General features: G+C 38.9%; 2 protein-coding genes across 26 annotated transcripts in view; both read right to left on the bottom strand.

Annotated features, from left to right (window-relative positions):
- Positions 1-1323: 1323 nt before the first annotated feature.
- On the bottom strand, positions 1324-17976 carry slain1a (SLAIN family member 1a). 3 transcript variants are annotated; one of them, XM_088602297.1, is made up of 10 exons: positions 16851-17974; positions 11363-11502; positions 7986-8132; positions 7381-7497; positions 6719-6868; positions 5167-5511; positions 4329-4361; positions 2780-2911; positions 2354-2636; positions 1324-2220 (listed from the first exon to the last, which is right to left on the bottom strand). In XM_088602297.1, exons 1-10 carry the CDS (start codon positions 17327-17329, stop codon positions 2145-2147), a joined length of 1902 nt encoding a protein of 633 aa, XP_088458423.1. In that variant the 5' UTR covers positions 17330-17974; the 3' UTR covers positions 1324-2144. The 3 variants fall into 3 exon arrangements, with proteins under 3 accessions (XP_088458423.1, XP_088458428.1, XP_088458426.1); XM_088602302.1 differs by lacking the exon at positions 7986-8132 and having other exon boundaries at positions 16851-17976; XM_088602300.1 differs by lacking the exon at positions 4329-4361.
- Positions 17977-18575: 599 nt separating this feature from the next.
- The window catches only part of scel (sciellin), a 30523-nt gene continuing 22239 nt past the window's right edge, over positions 18576-26859 (bottom strand). For 18 of the 23 annotated variants that reach the window (XM_088602156.1, XM_088602248.1, XM_088602232.1 and 15 more), the window contains 10 exons: positions 25756-25833; positions 24287-24370; positions 23961-24023; positions 23442-23504; positions 22923-22985; positions 22634-22696; positions 21702-21773; positions 21503-21611; positions 20570-20672; positions 18576-19287 (listed from right to left, as the gene is read on the bottom strand). In XM_088602156.1, the coding sequence (XP_088458282.1) occupies positions 19271-19287; positions 20570-20672; positions 21503-21611; positions 21702-21773; positions 22634-22696; positions 22923-22985; positions 23442-23504; positions 23961-24023; positions 24287-24370; positions 25756-25833 (715 nt within the window). In that variant the 3' untranslated portion in view covers positions 18576-19270. The remainder of the gene's footprint in view (positions 19288-20569; positions 20673-21502; positions 21612-21701; positions 21774-22633; positions 22697-22922; positions 22986-23441; positions 23505-23960; positions 24024-24286; positions 24371-25755; positions 25834-26859) is intronic. The other 5 variants (XM_088602105.1, XM_088602165.1, XM_088602113.1 and 2 more) reach the window with 4 other exon arrangements.

The raw sequence follows: 26859 nt of genomic DNA, 5'->3' as shown, positions 1-26859 counted from the left end.
GCTCTGGGGCACAGAAAGAGAAGGCCCTGTCAGAGTGTAAGCTAGCTTTGGGGAAAAACAGGAAACCAGAATCAGATGAATGAAGGTTGTGAGGTGGGGAGTAGGAGTCAGACACAGTAGATACTGAGTTGCCAAGCCATGTAGAGCCATATAGGCGAGCATGAGGAATTTGAACTATGTTTTAACTTCGTTCTTGGGGTTTCCTGCTGGTTGTGCATACCTGATCCCACCAGACTTGACCAGTTTTAATCTCCCTGCTCCCCAGTTCCCCAGTTTAAATACTCAACTACACCACTCACACTCTTTCGCAGTGCATTGGTGTGCTTTTGGTTCAAGTGCAACCCCACTTGATTGTACAGATCCCCACTTGTTCTAGAAGGACACCCAACACACCATAAATCGTAAGGCCTCTGCTCCACACCAGTCTGTAACCACAAGTTAAATCTCCTCCCGTTTCCTTAGGCTCCCACATGGCACATGCAGAGTTCCCGATGTCACCATCAACGTTCTGCTGCTAAGCCTACGAGCCCAGTTCTTTAACCTGTCTTGGGAGAATCGACAGCCTACCTTTACACGTCTTATGCCAACTGGGTCCACTTCCTCAGGGAGACATGCAACCTTGGCACCAGGCAGGCATCACCCCAAACAGGATACCACAGTCTACGCTTCTACTGGAATCTCTAGCTATCATTACCTCCCTCTCGCTGAGAAGAGTGGGCACCTGGGTACCCCGTGTCCCATCAGCCCTCCCAGTGTTCTCCCAGGCTATCGGCGCCCAGATCTACATCCAGTAAGACTGTTAGACACGGCCCACTCACACACATAATCATTAAAATATAAGAAGTTACTACCTGCAGCCGTTAGGAATTAGGCCTGCTGTTATAAGATAGAAATCCAAGTGCATTCATGTTTTATTTTTGTACAAAACCAGTATACTGCTTTTCTTGCCACAATCTGTATTTTAAAATGTTGGCATTAGGTTCAGGACTAGATTAAAGAGCGTAATCATACCACAAGGATTCTGGAAAAGGAAAGCCCCATCATTCACAAATGGATCCAATGCAATCCTAAGGCCAGCGTGTCCAAGTTTGTAATCCAAGTTTGTCCAGAAGCCTGTCACTCCTTTTCAGTGTGTTAGGGTAAAAAGGAAAGGCATTTTATGAGCTTAAGGGACATTTTTCTTCCTTAGGGGAGTGTGATGCAAGAGATTATAATAATGTGAGAAAAATGACTCGGGTATTTGTGATCACTGCGTGTCACCATTGTAACAGAAATATCAAATATGAGCTCATCCTGTAAATGAACAGAAATAACAGACAACAATATCTTGAAAAGTTTTTATTTTTGTTTTAAAATCTGCTCATTCCAATACAATAGTTAATAAACATTAAAGCGCTTTTCATTATAAAAAGTCACATTTTAGATTAAGAAGTCACTGCCTGTAGAACTCTAAGGTTCTACCTTGAAGACAAATACAAACAAAAGGTAAAATGAAGATTTAAGACTTAAAAAATACATTTAAACATATCAAACAGAACTATTGCCAAATCTGTGATGTTTCCAAACTAAACATCTGTGTTCAAAATGCTACGTGACATGTGGTTTTATCTGGTGCTCTGAAATGATAAAAGTGACTTAAAGATGACAGTGAAACTAACTGAAAATTATAGCAGGAACAGCAAACAAAACACAAATGTTCAGCACTATACAATAGGCACCACATTACAAAGATATTACATACCACATTAGTTCTTAAAAAACTCCATATTAGTAGACATTCATTGATCAGCATTTCTGAAAAAGTTCCAAAATGACAAAATAACTATATTATCATCAGTTGTATGCAGAAACAAGCCATTATGCTGTAAGTTGAGTTTTTGGCTAGAATGCTTTGCTTTAAAAATGCCGGAATATTGCAACCGTAAAAGTAGCATTATTGCAATGCATACAGTACGTGTACCTCAGTTCAACAGTTACATCAGCATTTCAGCTCACTTCATAATAAAACTAGACCTTAGGAGTTTCCTGTGCAAGTCCACGACTCAACTTCAGGAACACTTGGTGACACAGCAGAACAGCCCAGCCAGCTGGGCTCTGAACACAACCAGATATTCCAAGTGCTCCATCGCTATATATCCCTCGTATCAGTAGCAGCCATCTCGCCAGCTGCCATCTTGTAGAGTGCTAAGTGCCGATAAGGTCTTCGGAGGCTGGAGTAGACTGTAAAAGCACACAAAACAAACGAGAATTTATTCAAATTCATCAATAAAAAGTGCCAAGTGAGCTTTGTGCAGCAAGACTGAAGTGCTTTACAGTTCACAGTAGCCAGCCTGTGGAATGCTGGGGGTCTGACCTTCGACCTGGCTGTGCGATCTTGCTCCTCGGTATGCCGCTGCCCCCAATGACGGAGGCGGGTCTGGGCAGGGCGCTGCGCCCCTGGGAGCCAGGAGTCCCAGGCTTGTTGGGGAGAGGTATCCCGCTGCTGGAGACCGAGTGCAGACTGACAGAGCTCGGGATTCCCACAGGGCCCTGGACCGTGGGGCTGACGTAGGCCGTGGCTTTAAGAGGCTGCCTGACAGCTGAGTGGAAATTCCCCACGCTGTGCACGCGGTGCTGCAGCTGGCCCGGCGACGGAACTGGGGAAAAAAAAAACAACAACAACCGCGAATTACAAACTCTCGCCAGATAATAAGAAAGGGGTAACAGAGAACACTCCCAGTACAGCGCTGAGCCCCACTGGCCAGTGAAAAGACGCCTGGAGCTCTCCAAGCACACTTACTTGAGGACTGCAGCCTGGACAGCCCATTGGAGGAGTCGAAGCTCTGGCTGTTCCTCACGGTGGAGGGAGAGCTGGTTTGGTTGGTCGTGCTGGGCACCCTGGCCAAGTTGGGCATGCTGCGCCTCAGCTTGTCTACCGGAGAAAGAGAACACATCCTCTCAGGCTTGACAACTGCATCTGAACTGGTGCAGACCAAGGCAAAACCGGTTATCCGTTATGGACCAGAAAAGGCATAGAAATGTACTTTTAAACGATTCTGCAATAGGAGTTCCTGAAATGCATGTAAGATATACAGTGAGCTATTCCCTATTTATACTGAAAAACCAAACCTACAGATTTTTCTCTGTCAAAGTCTCCCTCAGTTGTGCAAACCTCTCATCAGCTGCATTTCATTCGGAAAAACGACCCTACAAACATGCCTAACTGGTTTTTATATTAGATATATACACCTTATATTGAAAATAAGGCTTTTTCTAAAACACGAACAAAAGAATTCCTAAAGGTTATCATCTGTCCTTTTTTATCTCACTTTACATTTGAATGCTGCTGCTGAGCATCTGGGTGAATAATGCAGTATAACGTCCTTTCTCTCCCTTTTACAGGACACAGGCTAACAAACATATGAACTAGTTCTTAAAGGGCAGGGGAGTCCTTTTTATCAGACATGAAATATGATGAATCAGAACAAAACCTTGCTGTTCATCCCATTTCATCATAAAAGCTGTGGTATTTTTTTTAGCTGCAAATCACACCTTTCCAAAAAATAATTTGTAATGAAGCAGTCAGACAAATTGCCCCATATAAGGCTCTGTATCACTTATTTCACAGATCTATTGGACAAATTACATTTTGCAGATTTTAATAAAGAGACCATCTCTGACCATTATAAATTAGAAATAATGGTAACTACAGTGCAAAGGCTGTTATTTTTAAACCTTTCAGAACCAAAAAAAAACCTAACGTATTGTCAAATCCCCTTTAGGCAAGATTCACCTTTTCAGTCCTAAAACTAAATTTCTTCCACATGATAACGATACTTGGGGTTTTGTCAATCATTTTAGATTTTTTAACATCCAGTGAATACAAAAATGTCTCTCTTAAAAACATATATACTTCCCATCTTGATCACAGACCTCTTTAAAAAAAGTGTTTAGATCCCTAGCTTACATGTAGTCATGAGTTCACATTGTTTCCATTAAGAAAGGGTCACTACATATGAGGAATGAGGTGCAAACATATTAGAACCTTCTAAATTATCCAGATGTATGAGTGTTCTCAAACAATGAGAGCATCTACTCTTATGACACTTGAAGCAAGATGGTGCTTGAAGTCTATCTAGGATGATTTAATCCTACAGACAAGCTAATTCATTTTTCTTTCCCCATGTACAAAATGCATCAATTTCCAAACTACCCCACTGTGTATTTTGTTTTACTTTTCGTGTTATTGAAAACATACAGTGATAGAGTAAAGCACATCACATTAAGTGAAACCACCTCATGCACTCCACCAGAGTCAAACAAGTCAAAGGAAAAGCTCTCCAACTTACTCTCATATTCTGCTTGATTCCAAACAGGAGATCCTAAGAATTTTCCAATTTTAGAGAATATTGAAGAAAACAAACAAACATATAAACAAAAAAAAAATACAAAAAGGTATTTTTAAACACTGTTGAATTCTCTGCTTTACAAGAGAACCAGGTTCAAATGTAGAAAGGAAGACATATCTTCTTGTAGTTCACCTATCTAAATTACAATTGTGAAGATTTCTTAATGAGAGTTCATTCAGAAATATTATACTTCCCTGTCCACTAATTTGCTCCCAATTTAAAGAAGATATCACCAGGGAAATTATATTTAAAATGTTTCAAACCAAAAATAGGACAGTTTCTATTCTGACAGTCAAATCAAGAAAAAAAAGGTTTTTTCCTCTAATCAGAGATGTGGTTGATACATATTCAGAAATGAAAGCTGAAAGGTTTTATGTTTTCTACTATAATTACATCTTACTAAGAAGAGTCACTTTCCAGAAAATGCAAACGTTTACCATCTGAAAAGAAAACCTGTAACTCTTCATTACTATTTGAAAAAAATAAAATAAAGTGACCAGTGCAGTTGGATAGAACTCACAATTGGAAACTAGAAAAAAATATTTATTTGCAGTGTTAAATTAATTTGTGTGGAGGACAATATGTCTTACTGGTCTTAACTAAATTAATCAACAAGTGCGGGCTGAAATAAAATGGAAAGGGGCAGCAGACAGGCCAGTGTGGTCACCACTCAAATCTTCCCCCTACTGTTCTCAGGTGTGTCCCAAGGAAATGAATCACACCGCACAACAAACGAGCCCTCCAGAAGAAGGCCGCAGCAGGCAGTTGCCGTGGTTACCTGCGTTGGCCCTGTAACCCTGCTGTGGCTCGGGTGTGTACGCGAGCGTGGGGGAGGAGTACTGTGGGTAGCCGTAGCTGCTCAAGTGCTGTGCGCTGGGGCTCCGCCGGCAGTCCCGGATGCTGGAGAAAGTCTGGGAGTGGGGGATACCCCTGTGCAGAGGGGTGCAGCGAGGGAGCTGGGTCTGCGGAGGGGGGAGGCGGTCGTACTCCTCCTCGTCGTCGTCCAGGCCGTAGCGCTCGTACTCCACGTCGCTGCTCACGCCCCTCCGCCCGGCATGGAAGGAGAAGCCCGAGCTGCGCCTCGTTGCTGATGCCGATGTGGAGGCATAATCTTGACGAAGGCCTGCGGTCAACGGGCAACAAACGCACAACAACCAAGGGTGAAAAATGAACATGAAAAAAGATTTAAACACAATAAGGTTTTAGAAAAGATGTTTAGATGGGAGGTAAACGTATTTTATGTTACTCCAAGAATGTCAATGATTTACAAATTCAACCACATTTATTAAACTTTTAGTTAAACATGGCAAAATAACATCTTCAAACGCTACCCATATCTGCCGTTAAAAAAGCAACGTTAAGAATAATGGAAATGCAAGTTTATGACTACTGGCTATTGAAATTATCTTATCCTTATCCTTTTGTACTACACACAAAAGGAGCCCTGTAAAAACATTCTAGAGACATTAATATGTCGGGTTTATTTTTAGTTGGTAAGTAATTCATTATACTCTGTGAAAGTGAAACATTTCGCATAGTTCTACTAATTCATTTAAAGACAGAGTGAAAAATATCACTTTCATTGCCATTAACCTTTATTTCCTGGGAACAAAAAGCATCCATTTAGTTTTAAGTGTGTGGAAGTTAACAAATGATGTGACTGATGAGGAACACCCAGCTGAGTGAATACAATTTGATAACAATAAACTACTAAAGCACTTCATTGTATATCTTACATTGAATTGTTGTGATCAGGTTTTTGCAGATTCTGATCAATGTGAATTAAAAACTGCTAAATGGCAAGCTGAACTGAATACCAAGACAGATAAATTGATGCAATAGTTGAATACACTAGTAAAGGCTTTGAGTAAATTCATGATGCACGTAGCCTGGGTTGTAATTTGATTGTTCATAAGACCTTTGCACGGCAGTGTACATGATCTTTTCTGCTTCTGCTTCAAAGCCATGAGACACAGCCCAAATGCACTGCTTCAAAAAGCAGGAGGACTTCATTTTCACCAAGGTCTTCACCACCATCTTCATGGTGTATTATGGAATGTGAATTTGCTGCCTATTCTATTTATATTCAATTGATTTTAACAGATGGAGGCAAAAAAAAAAATCAAGTGATATTTGGGAACTTTGAACTAAAGAATTCAGTATCTCTTCCAAAACCAGACCCCAAAAGTACATTAAATACTGAAGAACCACAGAAATTGAATATTTCACACCCTTAAGGATGTTCCAATTTCTACAAAAAGGAAGCACAGACAACCTTACTGTGCACTTTTCAGTGTATGTAAGGCAGCACTGGGGAGGTAACAACCTACTTTCTTCCTGAAGCCGAGCCATTATCTGAACATCAGTTAAATCCTGCAGCTTGTACCCCATGGAGATCGAGTCATCCTCAAACTCGGATGTGCTCAGTTCACTGTCAATGGAAGACTGGCGGCTGAGAAGAGAGGGTCTGCTTGAATACCCTTCAAGAGGAAAGGAAAAGCCAATATCAGGTGACTTTTTCTAATCTGGTACATCCTCGGATATATATTCTATATATAATCACACACACCTATAAATATACAAATGCAAAACATTCTACCTTTATTTCTAATGCTTTAAGTTAAGAAGCAGTTTGGTCATGGGAGCACTAATAATAGATTGAAACCCATATTTTAACCAGAGAAGAACTCCAAGAACTATTTTCCCTGCAGTATTCCTTCAGGAGAAAGTGTAGTTAACGAGGACATACATACAGTATATAGCTAGTTTAATTACCCCTAAAAGGACCGATGGTGGATACACTGCTCCATAACTTTGAAAAGAGGCATTTGGTAGATTTTCCATTTGGAATCAGAAGATCAAATCAATAATAAAGAACCAGCGCTGACCAACTGTAAGGAAGCAAGACTTAGAAAAATGCACACGTGTGTTGGTCACCTCAGTTTTCGCCGCTTTAGCAATGATATATTTGACAAACGGGAGCTGCACTTACTGTGAGGGACTGCAGGACAGACTGCTGCTGGGGAGCTTTCAGCTACACCAGGGAACTCCTTCCCAGTGGGAGTTAATGCCAGGTGAAGCGAGGGGTGGCTTGATGAATACAGTGATGCTACACAAAGAAAAAACACATTCACTTTCACATTAGCACCTCACAGTTGTGACATACGGTATGTGCATTAAGCACTAGACCTCCACGACCGTAATCTCGCACTGGGCAGTCCATCAATATAAAAAAAAAATGTACTGTGATTGCTTCTTAATGGATGTATTACAGAATTGTGCAATTTAATCAACTTTAACAAAGAGAATCCAAGAATGAAGGAAAGTCTGATTTGCTCTTTACAACAAAAGGTTTAATCATGAGGCAGCACTACAACCATGAGTCTGTAAAATAAGTCTCCATTGATACTAGTTGTAAATGACCTTAAACCCCATGACCATTCTTTATTCTGGAGGTATTAGACATGTAACATTAAAATGGATTATCCTGCAACCAGCGCAGGTATTTAAAGGATATGAAAAACCTAAACCAATTTTTCCATGCCTTGAGTGATGTAATGCATAAGTTGAGCAGCTGTATTAATAAAGAATCATTACCTGGTCTTTCGGTTAGTATCTGTTTGTTGGAGGATTTAACGGAGCTGGAGGAGTGAAAGCCGTTGCTAAGGGGAGAGATTCCTGCTACAGGACTGTAGGGAAAAGCAGGAGAAACGGGGCTGGAAAAGAGACTCTTCCATCTGCTGGCTGCGATCAATCACAAAGACAAAGGGAGGAGGTTAGCCACTACATGAGGGGGGAATATGTGTGTAATTAACTTTAACACTTGTGCTGCAGCAAACTAGTCTGAGAAACTGCAGCAGGACATTCCTCCAGCAAAACACTGCACATTTATGGCAAAGAAGACTCTGATTTAACAAACAAGCCAATTTTCTGGCACAATCTATGGGCTGCATCTCTTTTTGTATTATTTGATGGCTTGCTATAAAGACCATTACAACATCTGGCTGTTAGGAATATTTTGCTGTCCTTTTATAAAATTATGAAAATGGTCTTACACTGGAACAAGCACTTCTCCAGCTGTTGACTGGGATATAGTGTGAGGTTTGAGGGGTGGTGTGGGAGGGTATGAGCAGGGAGCTGTAGGGTAAGGGCGGACCACTAAAATATCAGATTAATTCTACTGGCTTCACTCTCCATAACCCATTTTTTAAAATCAAATTGGTGTGGGTGACAAATGCTAGAAAAACTGTAAAATAAAATGATTTAAAACTTAGCATTTTCAGTAGAGGGCGGTGAGAATCATTTATTCTCTGCAATTGGTAGGCACTCTGAATTCACACTCTGATACTGCCTAACTCACAGATTTAGCTTGACCATGCCAGCACAAAACCAGCATTCATGCTTGGCTACAAAAACAACTGTTTGCTAGGCCTAGCACACAAAGCTGTATTCATAACCTAACAGGAGGCAAGAGCCCGGTGCTGAAACACAGCTCAATTCAGACATTTCAAGCCCTGGGAAGATGGGGAGAACCACATAAAATATTAAATGCTCATGATTTTGAAAAATATAAATCAACAATATGCAGGTTGTTTTCACGTTGAGAACTTTTCACGTCACATTTCTTAAAGTCATTTATGTACAAAGGAGATGTAGAAAACTCCTTTGTTTCTAGTAGGGAATATGCATTATACCCATTAACATCTGTGAGGAAAAATATATAGACCGATGTCGTGATGCAGGTCAAAAATATAAGCCCTTTAGCAACACATGCAAGATTCTTTCATCTAGGTGTAGTTACCTTGGTTACTGTTCCTATAGCTCTGACATGCCAACAACACAATCTACCAGCAAGTAGCACAAAACGAGAACGGCGTTTACATCTCGCTTTAGGGAATTTATTGGCACAAATGAACAATGGGTTAGTTGTAAACTCCGATTTAATTGATATTAAATTGTTTTTAGCCAACAACATCCACCTGAGGTGCTATATTTATTTCTGAGGAGTGTGAAAATGCAATGTGAAATCACAGCAATGTTCAGATCAACTGGACCCGAGAGAGCAAACTGCATCGTACAGCCATAATCAGTTTACCTACTTTACTGATGCTGTATTTAATAATAAACCACAAAATCATTTTCTTCCAACCCCACTGCTCTCCACACACGTTCCACACTTACAGAAAGAAAACTTTCTGTATCTAGGAATATAAATTATTCACACTTTTACGACAGAGAATACAAATGCTTTTCTTTTTACCTCTGTGCTAACTAACCACAGGACTTAATCTAGTAAACAATGCCATCTGGCGAATTCAGTTACAAATACATAAGGCCTCACTGCAGCATCAAAATTCAGATTTCCTCCCCCAGTTAATTATCAATTCATTTCTAGGCCCTCACAATCTGAAGACTCACAAAAAAGCTTGGGGAAATATAATGCTAAAGAGTTGTGCACTAGTCTCTAAACGTCTTATGCTGTTTATGCAAGAAATTTAGTATGGATTTATCTGCATTACAGAACTAACAAAGCATTCCTTTCAAGAATGCCTATTCACCTTGGAATTCTGATCTAAAAAGGTGAACAGGAGTGAAAAAAAATCTATTTACTATACTGCAGTGAAATGAAAGTCACAGATGTCATCAAGGGATTGCCTTTTGGCCGTCTTTGATTGTATTGAAGAGCAAAATACTATTTTAAAGTTTACATTAATCTGCCCTCTTTGTTCCCTTGACCTAGCATTGCATTTTAAGTGGGGGGTTTCAAGTTTTGTCCTTCATAGAAGTGGGTTTATCTGCTCTTTTCCCGTCTCTCTCTCTACATTTAATAAGTGATTGAGCTCCATGGACAATATTAATCCATTTACATTATGGATAAAAGGCAGGCAGGAAATACAATGGTACTTTCTCCATACACCAAAACCTTTCTTTAAGTGAAGTAATAGTCAATTAGTGTGATGCACATGTAAAATGTACACAACCCAGCAGCTCACAAGCTACAGTATGACCTCTGAATAAACCAGTTTCTGGAATGGAGGGGCAGGACTACATATATCAAAACACCAAGCAAAGTCTGTGTTCCACTTATGAATTTCAATATGTGATCTTTGCCAACAACAAGGTGCCTTCTCTTTCTTAAGAAATGTTTGAAAGCTCATGTGCTGTACCCTATAGGTAAAGTAAAAAATAGAACAGCTCAATCCTAAAAAATATCACCAGAAGAAAAAACATCTTGTGGTTTGGGGCTGTTCAGTTCATTCCTGAAAGCAATTCCTCCAGTTATTTCAGACATTATAATAAGTAACTGAAGAGAATAATCAGACACAAGTGTGATCTCACTCGAGTTATCAAAGCACAATTATGGAAGAGGTGCAAACCAGCAGACAGTAATAGATACTTACTCAGCACTTAGTTTAAACAAAATAAATGAAATGACATTCAAGATGACCGTATGTGTCATGCAGGGGTTACTGGTGCATTTCAGTATCCTAAAAAGTGGCTTCTGAAATCAATACATTGTTAAATTGTCTTTTTAATCAAAGCAGACTTCTACAGGATTTTGTTTTAAAGAAGCCTTAATAAAGATTTCAGCTAAGCCATGAGTAATGCACTGCTCCTGTCTAGAGATATTAGCTTCAAGCAGGTACAAAAAGAAATTCAGAAGAAAATGCATAATCTTACCTTGAAATGAGAAAGCCCTACATTGATGGCACTTTCACATTTAACTGGTACCTTGCAGAAAGTTTCCAAGATACAAAAGCTTGTACCATTCCAAATATTACTTACTAGTACAGTATGTGAAAGCAGCACAGGGCCCTTTTTACAAAGAAGTACCGCCAATTATTCATTGATGTAAAGAAACATAAAACTCATTTAATATGGAAACAACATGTTTAGGTTATGAGACCCAGACCTTGGAACTCTATTCACATCTCCTTGAAAAGGCCTCCCGCAGAATCATTCTTGAGCTTTACCTTGTTCAAGTCTTAAGCAGAGCGAGCGTTTCGCTGCTTCTATTTCGGGCCGAGGGTTATCCAGCACCTGTCGGCACCACTGCAGCGGGCTGAGGGCTCTGTCCGTAGGGGTAATCTTTGCTTTTGGGGACACATACAACCTGCAGTCAAATACATACAGTGAAATGTACACATGAACTGCAAACTGGAAGGCTAGAAATACCAAACAGTAAAATGTACTATTGTTTATCTCAACATTAAACAAATCCCTAGTTAACATACTGTATTGAAGTCCCATCAGTAACAGGCAACACAGGATACAGCCAGGCACATCACTGGTCTACGGGAATCTTACTTTGCATTGTTAGGCAGCAGTTTCACAGTAAAAACAACAGAACAGCACAACAGATCTTTTCTACTCCCTTTAGGAGTTCGACTGCTGCTTTCGTACAGGGGAACTGCAAAAAAAGCAAGTGTAATTTCACAACGGTATGTTTGCCAGAGTCTTTCCTTTTCCAATAACACCAACCTTCCTTTCCTTCATACAATGAATCAGCAAAAAAAAAATTAAAACCCATAGAGAGAGAGGAGAACCTGTCAAATTAAGTTATTTTAAAATGAAGCTAAAAAAAATCAGGAATATGGTCAGTCACATTCATTGTTTCACAGAAGCCTTGATTTCATACTGCAATTTGCTTGTGGAAACTTAAAAGGCATTTTGAGCTAGACAGCATGGGGGGTGAAGATTTCAGCTAATGACTTTCCCAGACCTATAGTATCACTTGTTCTAGTCTCAAAATACAATTTAACCAAGTGCTGAGGAGGACGACAATGGAAGCTGTATCTTAAACGTAGCTAAACTAGCTATAGTCCACTTCAATTCAGTGACTGGTAAGATCAGGCTTACATTTGTTTTCTTTTCTTACAAAAGAAAGATAAGAAAACTTTCAACATCTCAAGTGCACAGACAAAAGTCAAACACAGAGATCACAATCTATGAAAAACACACCCTTAGAGGTTCCTTAAATACAGTTCACCTTATACACATTTAGATATTATCTAACCTCTGACTGGAAGCAAACTTCCTTCTAGCAGGCTTTGATCCAAATTGGCTCATTAAAGAGTTTAGCCAATTTCTTGTTATCCTTCCAGCACAGGGACTATACTTATTTCAATATCAAAATAGCTTTCACATGTGGTTTCTGCTTTGCTGACGTACTGTACCAGAGTTCCACGGGGCCCTGATTAAGTTTCTGAAATACAGGTTTAAAATTTCTTGGGAATCCCTGCTTTACAGTTATCTAAGCTAAACGTTTATAAATAAACTGACTTCTCTGCACCTCATATGCTAGAACATTGCACTGGCACATAATATAAAACTTTTCATACGGATAACACCCCAGAAGCCGTGTACTGAAACGACTATGGAGTGGTTTAGTCAAAATTTGTCTTAAGGGGGAACTGCAACTGCTATTTTTATATTTCAGGGTCAGAAAGAAGGAATTTCAAGCCACAATAAAAGTAAAATGTACCCGGTAATTTGCAATGCATCCAATTTCCATTTCAAAATAGCATTTCTAGGAATGCGCAGCGCCATGTTATGCAATTCCGAACAAGGCAGGAAACTTCCAGTGACGTGTGCAGCCCTATGACATTGTAAACAAGCGGGCCTGTTAATACATCTCTTTTAATCCATTAGAAATATTACTTTCAGTTTAAACAAAAACTGTTCGTTAACTCTGCATATAGATCAAGTTGGAACAATTCTGCGATTAAGTGCCTACTGCACAACCTTTACTTATTCACTTATACGTCACATTACATTAGCCATTACAGAGACAAATGAGCAGGAAGGGCCGTATCCTGTCACAATTCATGGGAGCTCAAATGCCAGTTTGCGACAATATGGGGACTTATAGTAGTTTCAGAAAGTTCCCGATTCTGTGCTTGATTCGAAATTTGTAAACATTTTCTATAACATCAATAAAGTTAATTTGTTACCAAGATTAAATAACCGGTCTGTGAAACTGGGACTGCAGGAGGGCTGACCTCCTGGCCACAGGATGAGGAGGCTTGGACCCCCATGCAGAGTGAGGAATGACCAGGGGGCAGCTGCAGAGGTGGGTTTCAAGAAGACATACTGTACGCGAGGGAGAGAAGGGGATAGCATACAGTATAAACAGTGTTTTAGGAGAGGAAATGACGTCCGGGGTGCTTGTTTATAACCGACAGCCGAGTCTGGTTGAGCATGGTTGTCATCCCTCCCTAACTTTCATTATAAACTCCATTTAGCTCTTTACTTTGGTTTCTAGTATAGCCTGTCTTGCACAAACATTTGCACATAATTAAATTAGTTTTGTATTCCTGTATCAGGTCATGTATTCTGCTAGCCAGAATGAGTAATTTGATGAATGCTTTCAGACGCTGTTTGAAGATACAGTATAGACAGAGATGTCAGTCGAAAAAGCAGGAGTATGGTGTGATGGCAACTCACTGTACTGTATATTACAAGCCTTCAGTCTAAAAAGTTGGAGCAAGCTGGCTTACTCCGCTGTCACATTGATATTCAGTGCGTATAGTAGAACCTTTCAACATGTTATGACATTAATAATGAAAAGCCTGATCTTCTTTGAAAGCTGTGGTAGAAAAAGGGCAGTAACAGAAAATACAAGAGACAAGAACAGTGTTCCGCAGATCTGAGAAACAGAACTTCCCCATCCAGACTGACATTTTTTCTCCTATCTTGCCTCCCTGGAATAATTAGCCAGTCTGTGCTGTGACACACAAAAAAAGTTTTTGCTTGATTAGAGAAACAAATACCATTAAAAAGCCAACACACACACCCCAGGGCCAATTTTCCCAGAAGTCAATGAACCTACCGGACAGTGTAGCACACAGGAGAGCATACTTACTCCTTGCAGATAGCAGCCCAGGTCCAGAATTGAACCCAGGGCCCCTGTGCTGTGATACAGCAATGCCAACCACTGTGCCACCATACTGCCCAATACAGAAATTCCTCTTACCAAACCTGTATTCGATTAAAGTGCAGCATTCACAGTTAATGTCAATAGATCGAGGTGTACCGTGACTGTGACTCGAATTAAAAGGCAAGGTTGAGAATGGCCATAAAAGCTCTCTCAGGCCGAGTAAACACAGACAACACACTGAGGCCTGGAAGCCAGGAAGAGAGCTCGACATTTTACATGTCTTGAGAAAGAATATTAAACACTAGATTGACCATTGTATATAAGAAGCAAGCAGTTCAAAGTCTTGACATTGCACAAGACAAACAAAACGATGGGAGACCTCCTGGGAAAAACTAAGGTTGCTGCTGGAAGAGGTGTTAGTGGGGCCAGCAGGGGGCACTCACCCTGCGGTCCATGTGGGTTCTAATGCCTCAGTATAGTGACGGGGACACTAAACTGTAAACAGGCGCCATCCTTCAGATGCGATGTAAAACCGGGGTCCTGACTCTCTGTGGTCATTAAAAATCCCAGGGTGTTTCTCGAAAAGAGTAGGGGTGTAACCCCCGGTGTCCTGGCCAAATTTCCCATTGGCCCTTACCAATCATGGCCTCCGAATAATCCCCCTCTATGAATTGGCTTCATTACTCTGGTCTCCTCCCCACTAATAGCTGATGTGTGGTGAGCGTTCTGGCGCACTATGGCTACCATCGCATCACCCAGGTGGGGGCTGAACATTGGCGGTGGTGGAGGGGATCCCCATTACCTGTAAAGCGCTTTGAGTGGAGTGTCCAGAAAAGCGCTATATAAGTGTAAGCAATTATTATTATTATTATTATTATTATTATTAAAACAACAGCTCATGGAATAACTCCTGAAGAAGGTTTCCTCTTGAAAGTCAAGATGGACTGCTGTAAGGCTGAGGTGATGTCTGCTCAAATTAATTGCTGTCATTTCATGTAGTCATTCAAAGGGTGTACTATCAGGCTGCCTGAATCACTGTTTGATATCCTCACCATCTTCATACAGCTTTAATTCTATTTTTCTTAGTGCAGCACATGCATTGTGCTTCCATCTCATGCAGTTATTTTACTTATCTTGTACGTGCATGAAAGTTGCTTGCATTTACAGTAAGTTTTCATTTAATCTGTTTTTCCCTGGATAAGATGTTCAGTTAAGCAAACAAAGCTTCCACAAAGCTCAAGTGTGGAGGCAAAGTAAGTGTAAACAAAGGTCTGGGTGAAACTTCAGCATGTCCTGGCCTATTTCCTTACCTGCTCTAAAGGAACCAGTACAAAATGACCAGGTGCTTTCTGGAACTTTAAGGAATGTCCTACATCAGCTAGTTAAAACAGCCAAACCTTTTCAGTCCTGAACAGTGAAGACCGCTATGGGACTTGATAAAAGTATTCAAAATCTTCAAGGACTGTAACAGTCAGCATAGGGCATGTTCAGAAATGCAGTGAAATATAAACTAGAGGACACAGCAGTGGAACTACACAGAAGTGAATTTAAAACCAAGAATGGAAGGCACTGTCTCTGGTAAAAGATGGTAGGAGTACGGGACAACCTACCCAGCTATGTTGTTGAATTGGATAACCTGGCTTCTCTCATGAAACAGCTGGATGACATCCTTGAACGATTTGGCTACTATCAAACAGGCTAGATGAGCAGAATTATTGCAGAAGCCAAAGTAGTAACAGTTCTATGAATTATTTCAGTTAATCATGGGGAATGTAACAACGCAGAGGACACAGATTTCAGGAGATCAAATGAAAATAAACATCAAGCAAGTCAATACAATCTAGGCCTAACTCTTGAGAACTTTAAAGAAACCAACCAGAAGTATTGCTTTAAGACTAGGATGCCACTGAGTTCTCTTACAATAAGACATATTCCTAGCGCTGCTGCTGCTGTAAAAACTGTGCTAAATGTTCCAGAACACTGGATACATTCAGCTACAGCTTACAAAGCATTACTGCAACGGGATGTCTGGCACCAGCATAGTCCTTTCAACTTTAAAGTTGGGGGGAAAAAAACTCAAACAGAAATACCAGAACTACAGAATTTAACGAAGATGAATACTTAGCATTTCAGTAAAATGGGAAACCCATTTCGTAAGCGTTTTAGAAAATGACTGAACGCCCCAATCAAGATGTCACATCATACAAAAGTCAAAAAGGATCATTGTAACATTCTTCCTTTTTCTAAATCAATTCGCCACCGCATAGTACCAAGTGTGTACCTTGAAGGCCTTCTGCAGTTGTCAAATGTTGTTCATTCAAATATAGTATGATACATTTGAAACCTAGAAAATGTTTAACTCCCTCAATTCCAATAAGCTTTCACCACAAAATGCATCTTTTGTGCCTATAAATAATATTTCATTACATTTATACCAAACCCAGTGGGCTGCATTGAGGTTGTACGGATATTTTTGAAAGGGGCTTGTGCAACAGATCAATGACCAGTCAGTCCAAAAAACAGTAGTAACGAACAAAACGTCAACCGAGCGCCAACATGGGAGTAATTTAAATCTACAGTACCAGGTGTAATCATTCTCCTCATCGCTGCAGAATACGGCATCGAGGTCCAGTACTTCCACCTCATCCAGAATTGTGGGCTCTGTGCTGTTGTTGCAATCGTCCTGTGCCACAGCAGCAGCTGGAGAATGCGGGTTGAAATACAAGTACTGTTCCTCCGAAGGGCAGTAAGAACCGATTGCTGACGGACACAGGAGCGTCGGTACCGGGCTCGGAATACAGTAACTCCCCGTAAATACCGGGCTGACGACTCCCCCAGCTCCCACAGGGCTCCCGAGCAGACAGGCCGGGGAAGACTGCAGGATATGCGGGCTGACAGTACAACTACTTACGGCGTTTGCCCTGGTCCTTAGCTGCTCATTTTGCATCTCCAGTTTTCGTACCAGTTCCTGCAGCTTTTTCACCTCCAGCTCCGCATTTACAGCTTTATTCTTGCAATTAACATCCGCCATCATTTGGGGTTTTAGCACAGCGGCTTCCATTGAATTAAAAAAATACACATAAGTATTATGTAGCTATATATAAATCACTCCTGTAAAAAAATGGTGGACCGGGGTTGCGTCTCCCTGCTTTTTTCCCTTGCCTTCACTGAGATTTGTGCATTACGCTGAACCAATTGAGCAGTGCTCCCATTCTACTGTTGCATTAAGATGCTACGCCAGCCACCCCCAGCGAAAAATAAAGACGCTGTCTCCTCCCACAATGCCAAGACCGGCTTCGGAATGATGAATCCAGCGGACCTGCACAGGCTCAAATAGGGTTCAGGTGCGGCCAGTGCAAATCTGTAACCAAATGTAATAGTGTTCTAGACTCGGTTCATTACACTGCTGTGTGTTTTTTTTAAATGAGAGTCCACTCCTGTATCGTCACATGCTGTTGCGTTTTTGTAACCTACATACCTACTGTATATGAAGGAGGTTATTTACAGCTGGAAAACTTTTCTCCCCACGAAAGCTACAATCTGAAGTTAGTGCACCTGTGATGCAGTCATGTGCACTTCTGCTTATGGAGCTAGCGAGGATAAACGTCTGCTCCTAAGGCTGTCTTCACTGAAGGTGTTAAAGCTTTCTTGGCGTCAGAGGAGTATAAATAGCCTTAAATGGTTTTGTCCGACGTCTCAATTATAGATCTCAGCCGGTATCTAGGTCGTCTTAGGGATAATCCTCGTGCATTGTAAGAAACTGGTCTACGTCGGTTTGAAGTTTCCACACAACGGCAGTGTGCCCAGTTGACCCAGCGGTCTACGGAAATGTTAATCATACTCCTTGTTGATAATACGGCAAATGTGTAAAAAAAAACAGCATACGCTGTTTTTTTTAGTCATTACATAAGTATTGTTGTGAGGTGCTCCACAATGGTACTGACGCTAGATAAGCGTCAGGGTATTTAACATTTTCGCTCTATTCTTGTTCCCACACGAGCTGGGTTTTTTATAGATCTGGTGCGGCATTCTACCTCGTTTTATTTGGGCTGCAGCTGATACTTGTAGCTGAATAGACTCAAATCCTCGAAAGCTAATGGGCAATGATGGACGCATTCTAGGGTTGAGTAATTTGAATTAGTCATTTGATCACGGTGCTTGTGTTATTGACTCATTTCCATATCAAACTAAAACATTTGGACTGACATGGATTGATATAAACTTCAAATCAATCCTCCCCATTTCTGTCTTTTCAACCACCAACATTAACCAATATATTCACATTACAGAATTAATAAATACAATAATTTGAGAGTTTTTCCACAAAGGTCTTTATTGGATTTTTAGTCAGTTGTTTCAGAAAGGCTTTAGCTTCTATTTGACTTAAAAGATAAACCATACTATTGATATGTTACCAATTGGATATGCATTTTAAGAGTAAGTAATCAAAGTGCATTAAATGTGAGGGATAGCCATCTAAAATCAGTAAACATAGAGGTTAATAGTTCCCTTCACCCTATCACCTGTCTTGCCCCATTTATATTAAAGTACACATCTCTTAATGATTCAAAGATGTCTTAGTAGGTATTTGTTATCATTTACTGTAACATGGTTATAGGGAAAAATGGACCCACAACCCATAATTAGGAGACAGTTAGAAATGTATGAATATAATTTTAATTTCTTCTTGGCTTCAGAACTCGTTAGGGGAAACCATTTTTCCAGAATAAAAAAATAAACATTCTAAAATGAAACCAAATAAAAACCCAACCCTAATGAGCTCTGAAGGCTAAGAGAAATGCTTAGGTACATTACAGTACATGATTCAAAACACCAAGGAATTCCTTTTCAAGATACACACATTGTGGGGTTGTTTTGTACAATTTTAAAGGTTGTTGACCAACTTACAAATATTTGATTTATAATTTTAGATATTTAATATTTGCAGACATTTTGTGGCTTCAGGATATCTTGTCATTTTGCATCTTCTTTCACGTCTTGTTCAGCGACGCCACTTTTCTAAAAAAAAAACAAACAACACTAACTATGCATCAATGGCATTAGAGCACTGCCACTTCACCAATACAAAGAGGTTACTGTCACTATGGACAGTACTGCATATTCTTTACAGCTATACAACCACAGATATACCAATCTACAAAACATTTATCACTTTAAAATATGAAATCAGACATTATAAAGGTGCTAAGATGTAAAACAGTGAGAGGTTACTAGATGTTTATGAATTCTTGCAAGTGATTAAGTTGCAAGTGATTTCCTTTTCAGTAAAAAAGAAACAAGGATATGAGCAGCATTAATATTATGTTAGCTGTATACAGTACCTGCTATAACTGTCACCTGGCATCTTTCAGTAACATTTTAAAAAGTTGCAAATAAATTGAAAAAGGTATAATAATAACAACAGAACAATGAAAACGTAGATGAAAGAAACCCCCTTCCTTAATGATTAGACCTTACACTCACTCAGAAGAACAGATGCCTTTAAGTCTCATGTGCTGTAGTACTGCAACTGATGATGGGGATAAATCTCAACCTTCATTATTTTGTTGGCCACCACAGCATTTTGACTTAAAGCCAGGCAAGCAATTATTATTGTTTCTAAAATGACGTTTGAAATCATTCTAATGGTGCAATCATGTTAGGGATTCAAAATGTATTGCCTAATTTTCAATACTAGTACAGTATTATAGAGCACTGTTCTTTATCTGGGACTCCCAGGTCTGAGATCATCGTTCTGGGTGTGCAACACATGCCAGATTCTTAAAGAGATGCAGTAAATGATCAAAAACACAAATTACCTCCATGACTTTTGATAAGGTGTGTGAGAGCAGATTTTGAGAACCAAAAGAGTGCAGGTTGCAGTGAAGGGTAAGAACCACCGATATAGAGGACTGTGTATAGTTAGACATGTTGGACACCTAAAACCGTGAGAGTCCAATTCAAGGAACCAGGGTAAAACAAATCACAGGGTTTGGGCTTACACAACTAATAAACCAGAAACTGATTTAAAAGATTTAACAGAGGATTTGTAATCCTCTGTCTTTTTTTTAATTACTAAACATGCAGAGACATACAGAGGACACTGGGTTAATAATGTTCAGTCACTGCTGCAGCAGAAATCATTCTGAAAAAGTTACATAGCCAGTTCAGCACAAAAGTGATCTGCCACACAGTAGCCGCTCCTACAAAGTTACTTGATTCCCAAAACCTGAGTGATAACAGCCCTAATGCTCTCCCAGTGCAACCTGCATTCACTCATGCTGTAGATGTTGGGGATTACCTCTAGTCATTCCAAAGCAGCTCTCACAGTGCACAGTGCGTCTGTAAATCCACATGCTGTCTCCCGCCTTCAAGTGCCCCAGTGAGCTGTTGCAGACTTCACACTAGAAGAAAGTGAAAAGTACGGAATTAAACCTTGAAGTTTGGAATATGATACTCTACTATAGAGATCTATTTGATTTTTTTTTCTCTAAAAAATGTTAAAATCTTCCAAGCCGGTACAGTATTCACCATCGAAAGCATCAACCTGTGTGTATTTCTTTTGAGACCCAATGTCACCGTTTGTAAGAACTGTTACCACCAAATTCAGGAGCATGCATATTCTTTGTTATCTTAAAACAGGACATTTTTAGCAGTTTGGTAGGTAAAGTACTAAAATACTTTAAAAGAGGATGCAGGTGCTATTTTTTATTCACAGCAGCCAACCCTTATGTTCATGTTAGACTGGGAACTTGGTTTGACCTTTCCCTACTGCAGTTTTAAATTAAGTGTTTATAGAAATTTGGGTAATTTCGGGAATTTAACGTTTTTCTTTTTCCTTTTATAAATAGCTGTCATGAGATGGTCCTTATTATTTTCCACTTGTTTTTTTGGCTCGTGCCAGCAAAATGTTTCTTCTACATGATGTATCTGAACACTGAGACACTGCACTGGTAGATCCATTGGATATGTGAAAATACCATCAGAAAACAGGCAGAGGCCTTCAAAGATGTTGAAAAATGTGAACCTCTGAGAAATAATCTTTAATCTTCTTTTCGTTTCACAAGATATATTACCAGGATTCATACAGTATATATGTACCATATTTATGAATAGCTCATACAGCATATCATGATGCTATATAAAAATCATCTTTAGACATTTCTGCTCTAAGTCCTTAACTAGCTCTACATTAACAGAAACCAAGAGCAGGTACATTACGCCTCTTCCTGACCTTGAAGCAGGAAGCGTGACAGTATATCTGCAAATCATCCAGGATCATTTTTGCTTCAGTGTTAATGGGCTTCCGGCAGTAGGTGCACATGTCTCTGTCAATGATGCTCCTATAAAGAAATCCCAGGCATATTATGTAGTTGAAGTCAGTTGAAATCACTGGTATTTTCATCGCATTGTTAAACAGAAATCAGTCAAACCTGTCGGAAGTAGAATAAACTGTCTTGATTGATTTTGATGAGAGCATGTCATCATGGAAGTCTTCCGGCCTGCTGTTGAAACAAATACAGTAGGTACATACTGTATATACTGGCAAGCTGCAAACTACAGCATTCGTTGAACACAGGATCCATGTGAATCTTTACTTATCGTGCATCAGTGATCGCATTAAATAATATGGTAACTTTAAAAACTGGCTTATTAATCTTGTATGATTTTAAAATATTATGTGTCCATTAAATTAAATAATTTAACATTAATTAATCATTTTCATGGATCACTTGTCTTTCGAACTAATTATTAGAGCTTCTGATAATCTTCTGGACATCTACATCATTATCTGTACAAAACATACAAATGACATGACCGCTGCTTTAAATTAACCTAAACATGTATTGCATTATTAACCGCCTACCCTAATTTATTTTATAACATTAAAATATATCTCAAAACATTGAATAAATGTATGATGAAGAGCTGCATGACATAAATGCAATCTAAATGACACATTATCCAACATATTTTGATAGCTGAAATTTCAACCAATCAATCATGCAATCAGTCAAATTTATGAGTCTTTTATAACTGTCAGGAGTTGACAATAGTGGGTAAGTCTCTGATCTCACAGCTGGTAGGTTGTGGGTTTGAGTCCACGCTACAGATCTACACTACTGTACCCTTGTCCACCCCACTGTGTACTGTACATGGGGACCAGCATGGCTGGGGTGGTCATCCCTGCAATAGACCAGTGTCCCATTAAGGGGAGAGGATTCATGTTCGCTCTTATCCACTGAACACCAAGGAAAACAGGAGAAGCTCTTGTCTGATGAGCTGAGGGGTCGGACATAGCAAATGACAGTTAGAATCGATTTAAAAATTAAATCGATAATTTTAAATCCAATTAAAATAATACCTGCTTTGAACATATGATGTTTTGGTATAGACCGTTGGGCTGGATTCACTGCTGGTCCTGTAACTGAAAAGAAAAGAGCTATGGTTTGCTAAATATATCACAAACTGCATCACAGTTTCATAAGCATTACATGCTATGTCTTAGGATAGGTCAACATCAGGTCGTCTGTTGAGTTTCACACAAAGCAGGGAGGTCAGTGTGATAAATGTTATACTGAGTTAAAAATGTGATGATTTTTACTGTGTCCCACAACATTTCAAAAAGTATTTCTATTTTCAAAAAGTGTTACCTGGAATCACTCAGCTGACTAGAGTAGCTCCTGGGTTGGCGTACCGCATCAGTGTAGTCATAGCTGGATGAACACAGTGGAAGAAATAACCATGGCAAAAATAAGCATTGATAACTATTGTGCTTTGATAACTATACACACTCATAACTACATAAGGACACACTGAACAGCATTATGACATTTTATGAACTGCTTATGCTGGACAATAGGGGGAAGTAAAAAAGGCAAGAGCATTGTTCTTAATCTGGGACGCTCAGGTCTGAGATCATCTTTCTGGGTGTGCAAGACATGCCAGATTCTTAAAGAGATAAATGATCAAAAACACAAATGACCTCAGTGATTTTTGATAAGGTGTGTGAGAGCGGATTTCGAGGACCAAAGGGGTGCAGGTTGCAGTAAAGGTCAAGAACCACTGATATAGAGGATTGTGTATCGTTAGACACGTTGAGTTATCTTTGGACACAGCATTTCAAAATGTAAAACAAACCCAAAAGTATTTGTATTTTCTAAAAGTGTTACCTGGAATCACTCAGCTGACTAGAGTAGCTCCTGGGTAGGCGTACCGCATCAGTGTAGTCATAGCTGGATGAACACAGTGGAAGAAATAACCATGGCAAAAATAAGCATTGATAACTATTGTGCTTTGATAACTATACACACTCATAACTACATAAGGACACACTGAACAGCATTATGACATTTTATGAACTGCTTATGCTGGACAATAGGGGGAAGTAAAAAAGGCAAGAGCATTGTTCTTAATCTGGGACGCTCAGGTCTGAGATCATCTTTCTGGGTGTGCAAGACATGCCAGATTCTTAAAGAGATAAATGATCAAAAACACAAATGACCTCAGTGATTTTTGATAAGGTGTGTGAGAGCGGATTTCAAGGACCAAAGGGGTGCAGGTTGCAGTAAAGGTCAAGAACCACTGATATAGAGGATTGTGTATCGTTAGACACGTTGAGTTATCTTTGGACACAGCATTTCAAAATGTAAAACAAACCCAAAAGTATTTGTATTTTCTAACAGTGTTACCTGGAATCAATCAGCTGACCGGAGTAGCTCCTGGGCAGGCGTACCGCATCAGTGTAGTCATAGCTGGATGAACACAGTGGAAGAAATAACCATGGCAAAAATAAGCATTGATAACTATTGTGCTTTGATAACTATACACACTCACTGAACAGCATCATAACATGAACTGCTTATGCTGGACAATTGAGGGAAGCAAAAAAGACGAGATTGCCAGATTTACATACAGTAAATGAAAATATATAGCGTTTTCTATATATACTGTATATAATATTACATTTTACATTTATTTTCACTGAAGTCACTCTTGATGCTGACGCTAAAATTACCTGGGCTCACTTGTCCGACTGAAAGAGTAGGAGCTTGGTTTTTTCAATGTAATGTCTTCAGCGCTGCTGTAACTTTTATAGGTCCTTTTAATTTTAAGAAAACAAAATCAGAGATGGCATTATAATGGCACGGAAACAAAATTAAGCAAGACGTACAAAGAGCATGTATCGGCATAGCATAGGAAACAGAGGTTCTTATATTCCCTATGGGTAAGCTGACTTACCCACAGGGAGTTAAAGGGATGGGTAATTTATCCATTGCAAAAACTGTGCCCAATGTGTTTTCCTTGACGTATACAGTAGGTATGAGAGGTCACTGAAGTCTTAGATTTCCCACAGTGGACTAAAAGGACAATCAACCTTTTTCACATGACAAATCCCTTATAAGTGAAAATTCTGCAGTTAATCAGCAAAATAAACCCAATGACCTTTCACACAAAAATATTCTACAGTTGTGTACACAATGTTATAGAATACAGTATATAACATTTATTAATTTTAATTTCACAAAAGGAATAACATTTAAAATCAAAAGGTAATCATGCTAAGAACTACACCATTTATACAATATAAATACATAAAATGTGTACAAGATAAAAATTGAATAGCTATAACATCAGGTTAGAGACCATAGACTACAACAGTCATGAACTTTATTCTGTTGGATTTGATTCAATCTCAGAATCTAGAGTTCTTTGCTGCATTGTTTTATTATAGTATATATTCCACAATTTTACCCCATAAACAATCACACAATATGTTTTATAATTAAAATACTGTATTGTATTTTTATTGTCTATCAAATTGACACAATTACTGCTTGAGCCTAATAATTAATTCATACTTTTTTGCTTAAATTTGATCTGAAAGAGGAAGAAAATGACTACTTAAATGTTTTATTAATTTGGCATGCTGATATTTTCTGTGCAATTGTAAGATGTACAATGCTGTTTTTCAGAAACAATTCCAAAGAATGAAAATATAGTAAGGGATCTTGTTCCCTAAACAAAGAACAAAAAAGGCCTTTTATTGATTGAAGACACTAAAATACCAGACACAGTGGAAGCTTTGTTTATGCCGTTTTGAGTGAATAAACAAAATATTCAGTCTTTGTTAACAGCATATATCTCAAATATTCTTGAGCCAGGGACCTGCAACTTTATGAGAAAGCTCATGAGCAGTAAACTGAACTTAAAAGAAAGGACATTAACAGTGTCTTTGAATGACATACAAATCAGGGGACTTGGCTGGAAATGTGAAATGAGATTATATGATTAAAAAAAAAACATTTCATGACGACAGGTTTTTTTTTTTCAAAGAATTCCCCTGCAGTCCTTAAACTAAGAAATCCTTGATAGGAAAGTTCATGCAGCTTAACAAATGACAAAGTTTCATGTTTGTCATTATACTGTATTTGGCTAAAACCCACCACCAAGAATCTAGTCTCAGGAGGGCAAAGCCAGGCTTACCCCTTGTTCTGTTTCTGCAGAGATGAAAACTTATCAGTAAGCCTTGTGGTTTTGTTAGTTGTGACAGGAACCACTTTTCTTTAAAGATGAAAGAAGGTTAGTAATGTAAACATTAGTCAGTCACGCTACACCAAGAAAAGTGAAAAATAGCAAGGACCCCATTACTACAAACCTTATTGTTTTGCTTAACAGATATCATAAAACATTAGCGTGACACAATTCCCACTGATGAAAATGTCCAGCTTTTTGTGACTATGCTAAACGGTTATGAGTTTAATGCCAGATTCTGAAGGAGGCTAAAATTAAACGCAGGGAAATTAAAATCGCTAGGTTAGTTATGTTAGCTAAAAAGCATTTAATTTGATTCTGAAGAATTCCGACATCCAACAGCTGTTTCTTACATAACGCAGTATACTGTTTAAGAATAAGGCGATGAATAAACCAACATAAAACAGCATATTAGAATAAGAAATATAAAACACTTATCCTAAAAATTACATTTCCTTTAATGAAAATGTTAAATATGTACCCGAAGGAGCCAAAACTAAGGTAACGTTAAAACAGCAAAAAGAACCAATGATATTCTGTATTAGTTTAGTTTTACATTCATGGTGTCTTAAATAATATCAAAACTGAGATTATATTCTGCAGTTCTCCAATATAATTCACAGACTGTATTTTTATGTTGATTGTATAATTTCATGATACCCTTACAGACACATAGCATCACACATTATCATTGACGTGTCTGTTTATGCTTCCACTAACATTGCTTCAAACCCTCCCATTTTTACAATATTTAGGATTAATCATTTTTTTTAGAATATATTATTATTGTATAATTCTAAAAAATATATACAATTCAAAAAAAAATATTTTAGACTATATTATTATTATATATAGAACCTTTAAAATGAATGATCTCAAAGTGCTTTTTAAATACGTTCTGCTTTCAAGTAAAATTTTAAAACCCATTAAATTAACTGCAAGTAAACATATACTGATACACTGTTTTAAAACCATTCTCAGTTAATTAATAATGTAAAGATAAATGTTGACTACTCCACATTGCTTGTGGAATCATATGCAAAAATAATGAAGATT

This window comes from Lepisosteus platostomus, chromosome 2 (genome assembly GCF_059453375.1).
Source record: "Lepisosteus platostomus isolate fLepPlt1 chromosome 2, fLepPlt1.hap1, whole genome shotgun sequence".
In the NCBI taxonomy this organism is placed as follows: Eukaryota; Metazoa; Chordata; class Actinopteri; order Semionotiformes; family Lepisosteidae; genus Lepisosteus; species Lepisosteus platostomus.
This window is presented reverse-complemented; position numbering and strand designations above follow the sequence as displayed.

What these genes read in the sequence shown, in the direction of transcription:
- slain1a (XM_088602297.1), bottom strand. Translation starts at nt 17,329, where the DNA reads ATGGAAGCCGCTGTGCTAAAACCCCAAATGATGGCGGATGTTAATTGC. An exon ending in GAGGAGAATGATTACACCTG is followed by an intron (nt 11,503 to 16,850) that starts GTACTGTAGATT and finishes ATTTGACTGCAG; the next exon opens with GTTGTATGTGTCCCCAAAAG. An exon ending in GGGTTACAGGGCCAACGCAG is followed by an intron (nt 4,362 to 5,166) that starts GTAACCACGGCA and finishes GAAAATTCTTAG; the next exon opens with GATCTCCTGTTTGGAATCAA.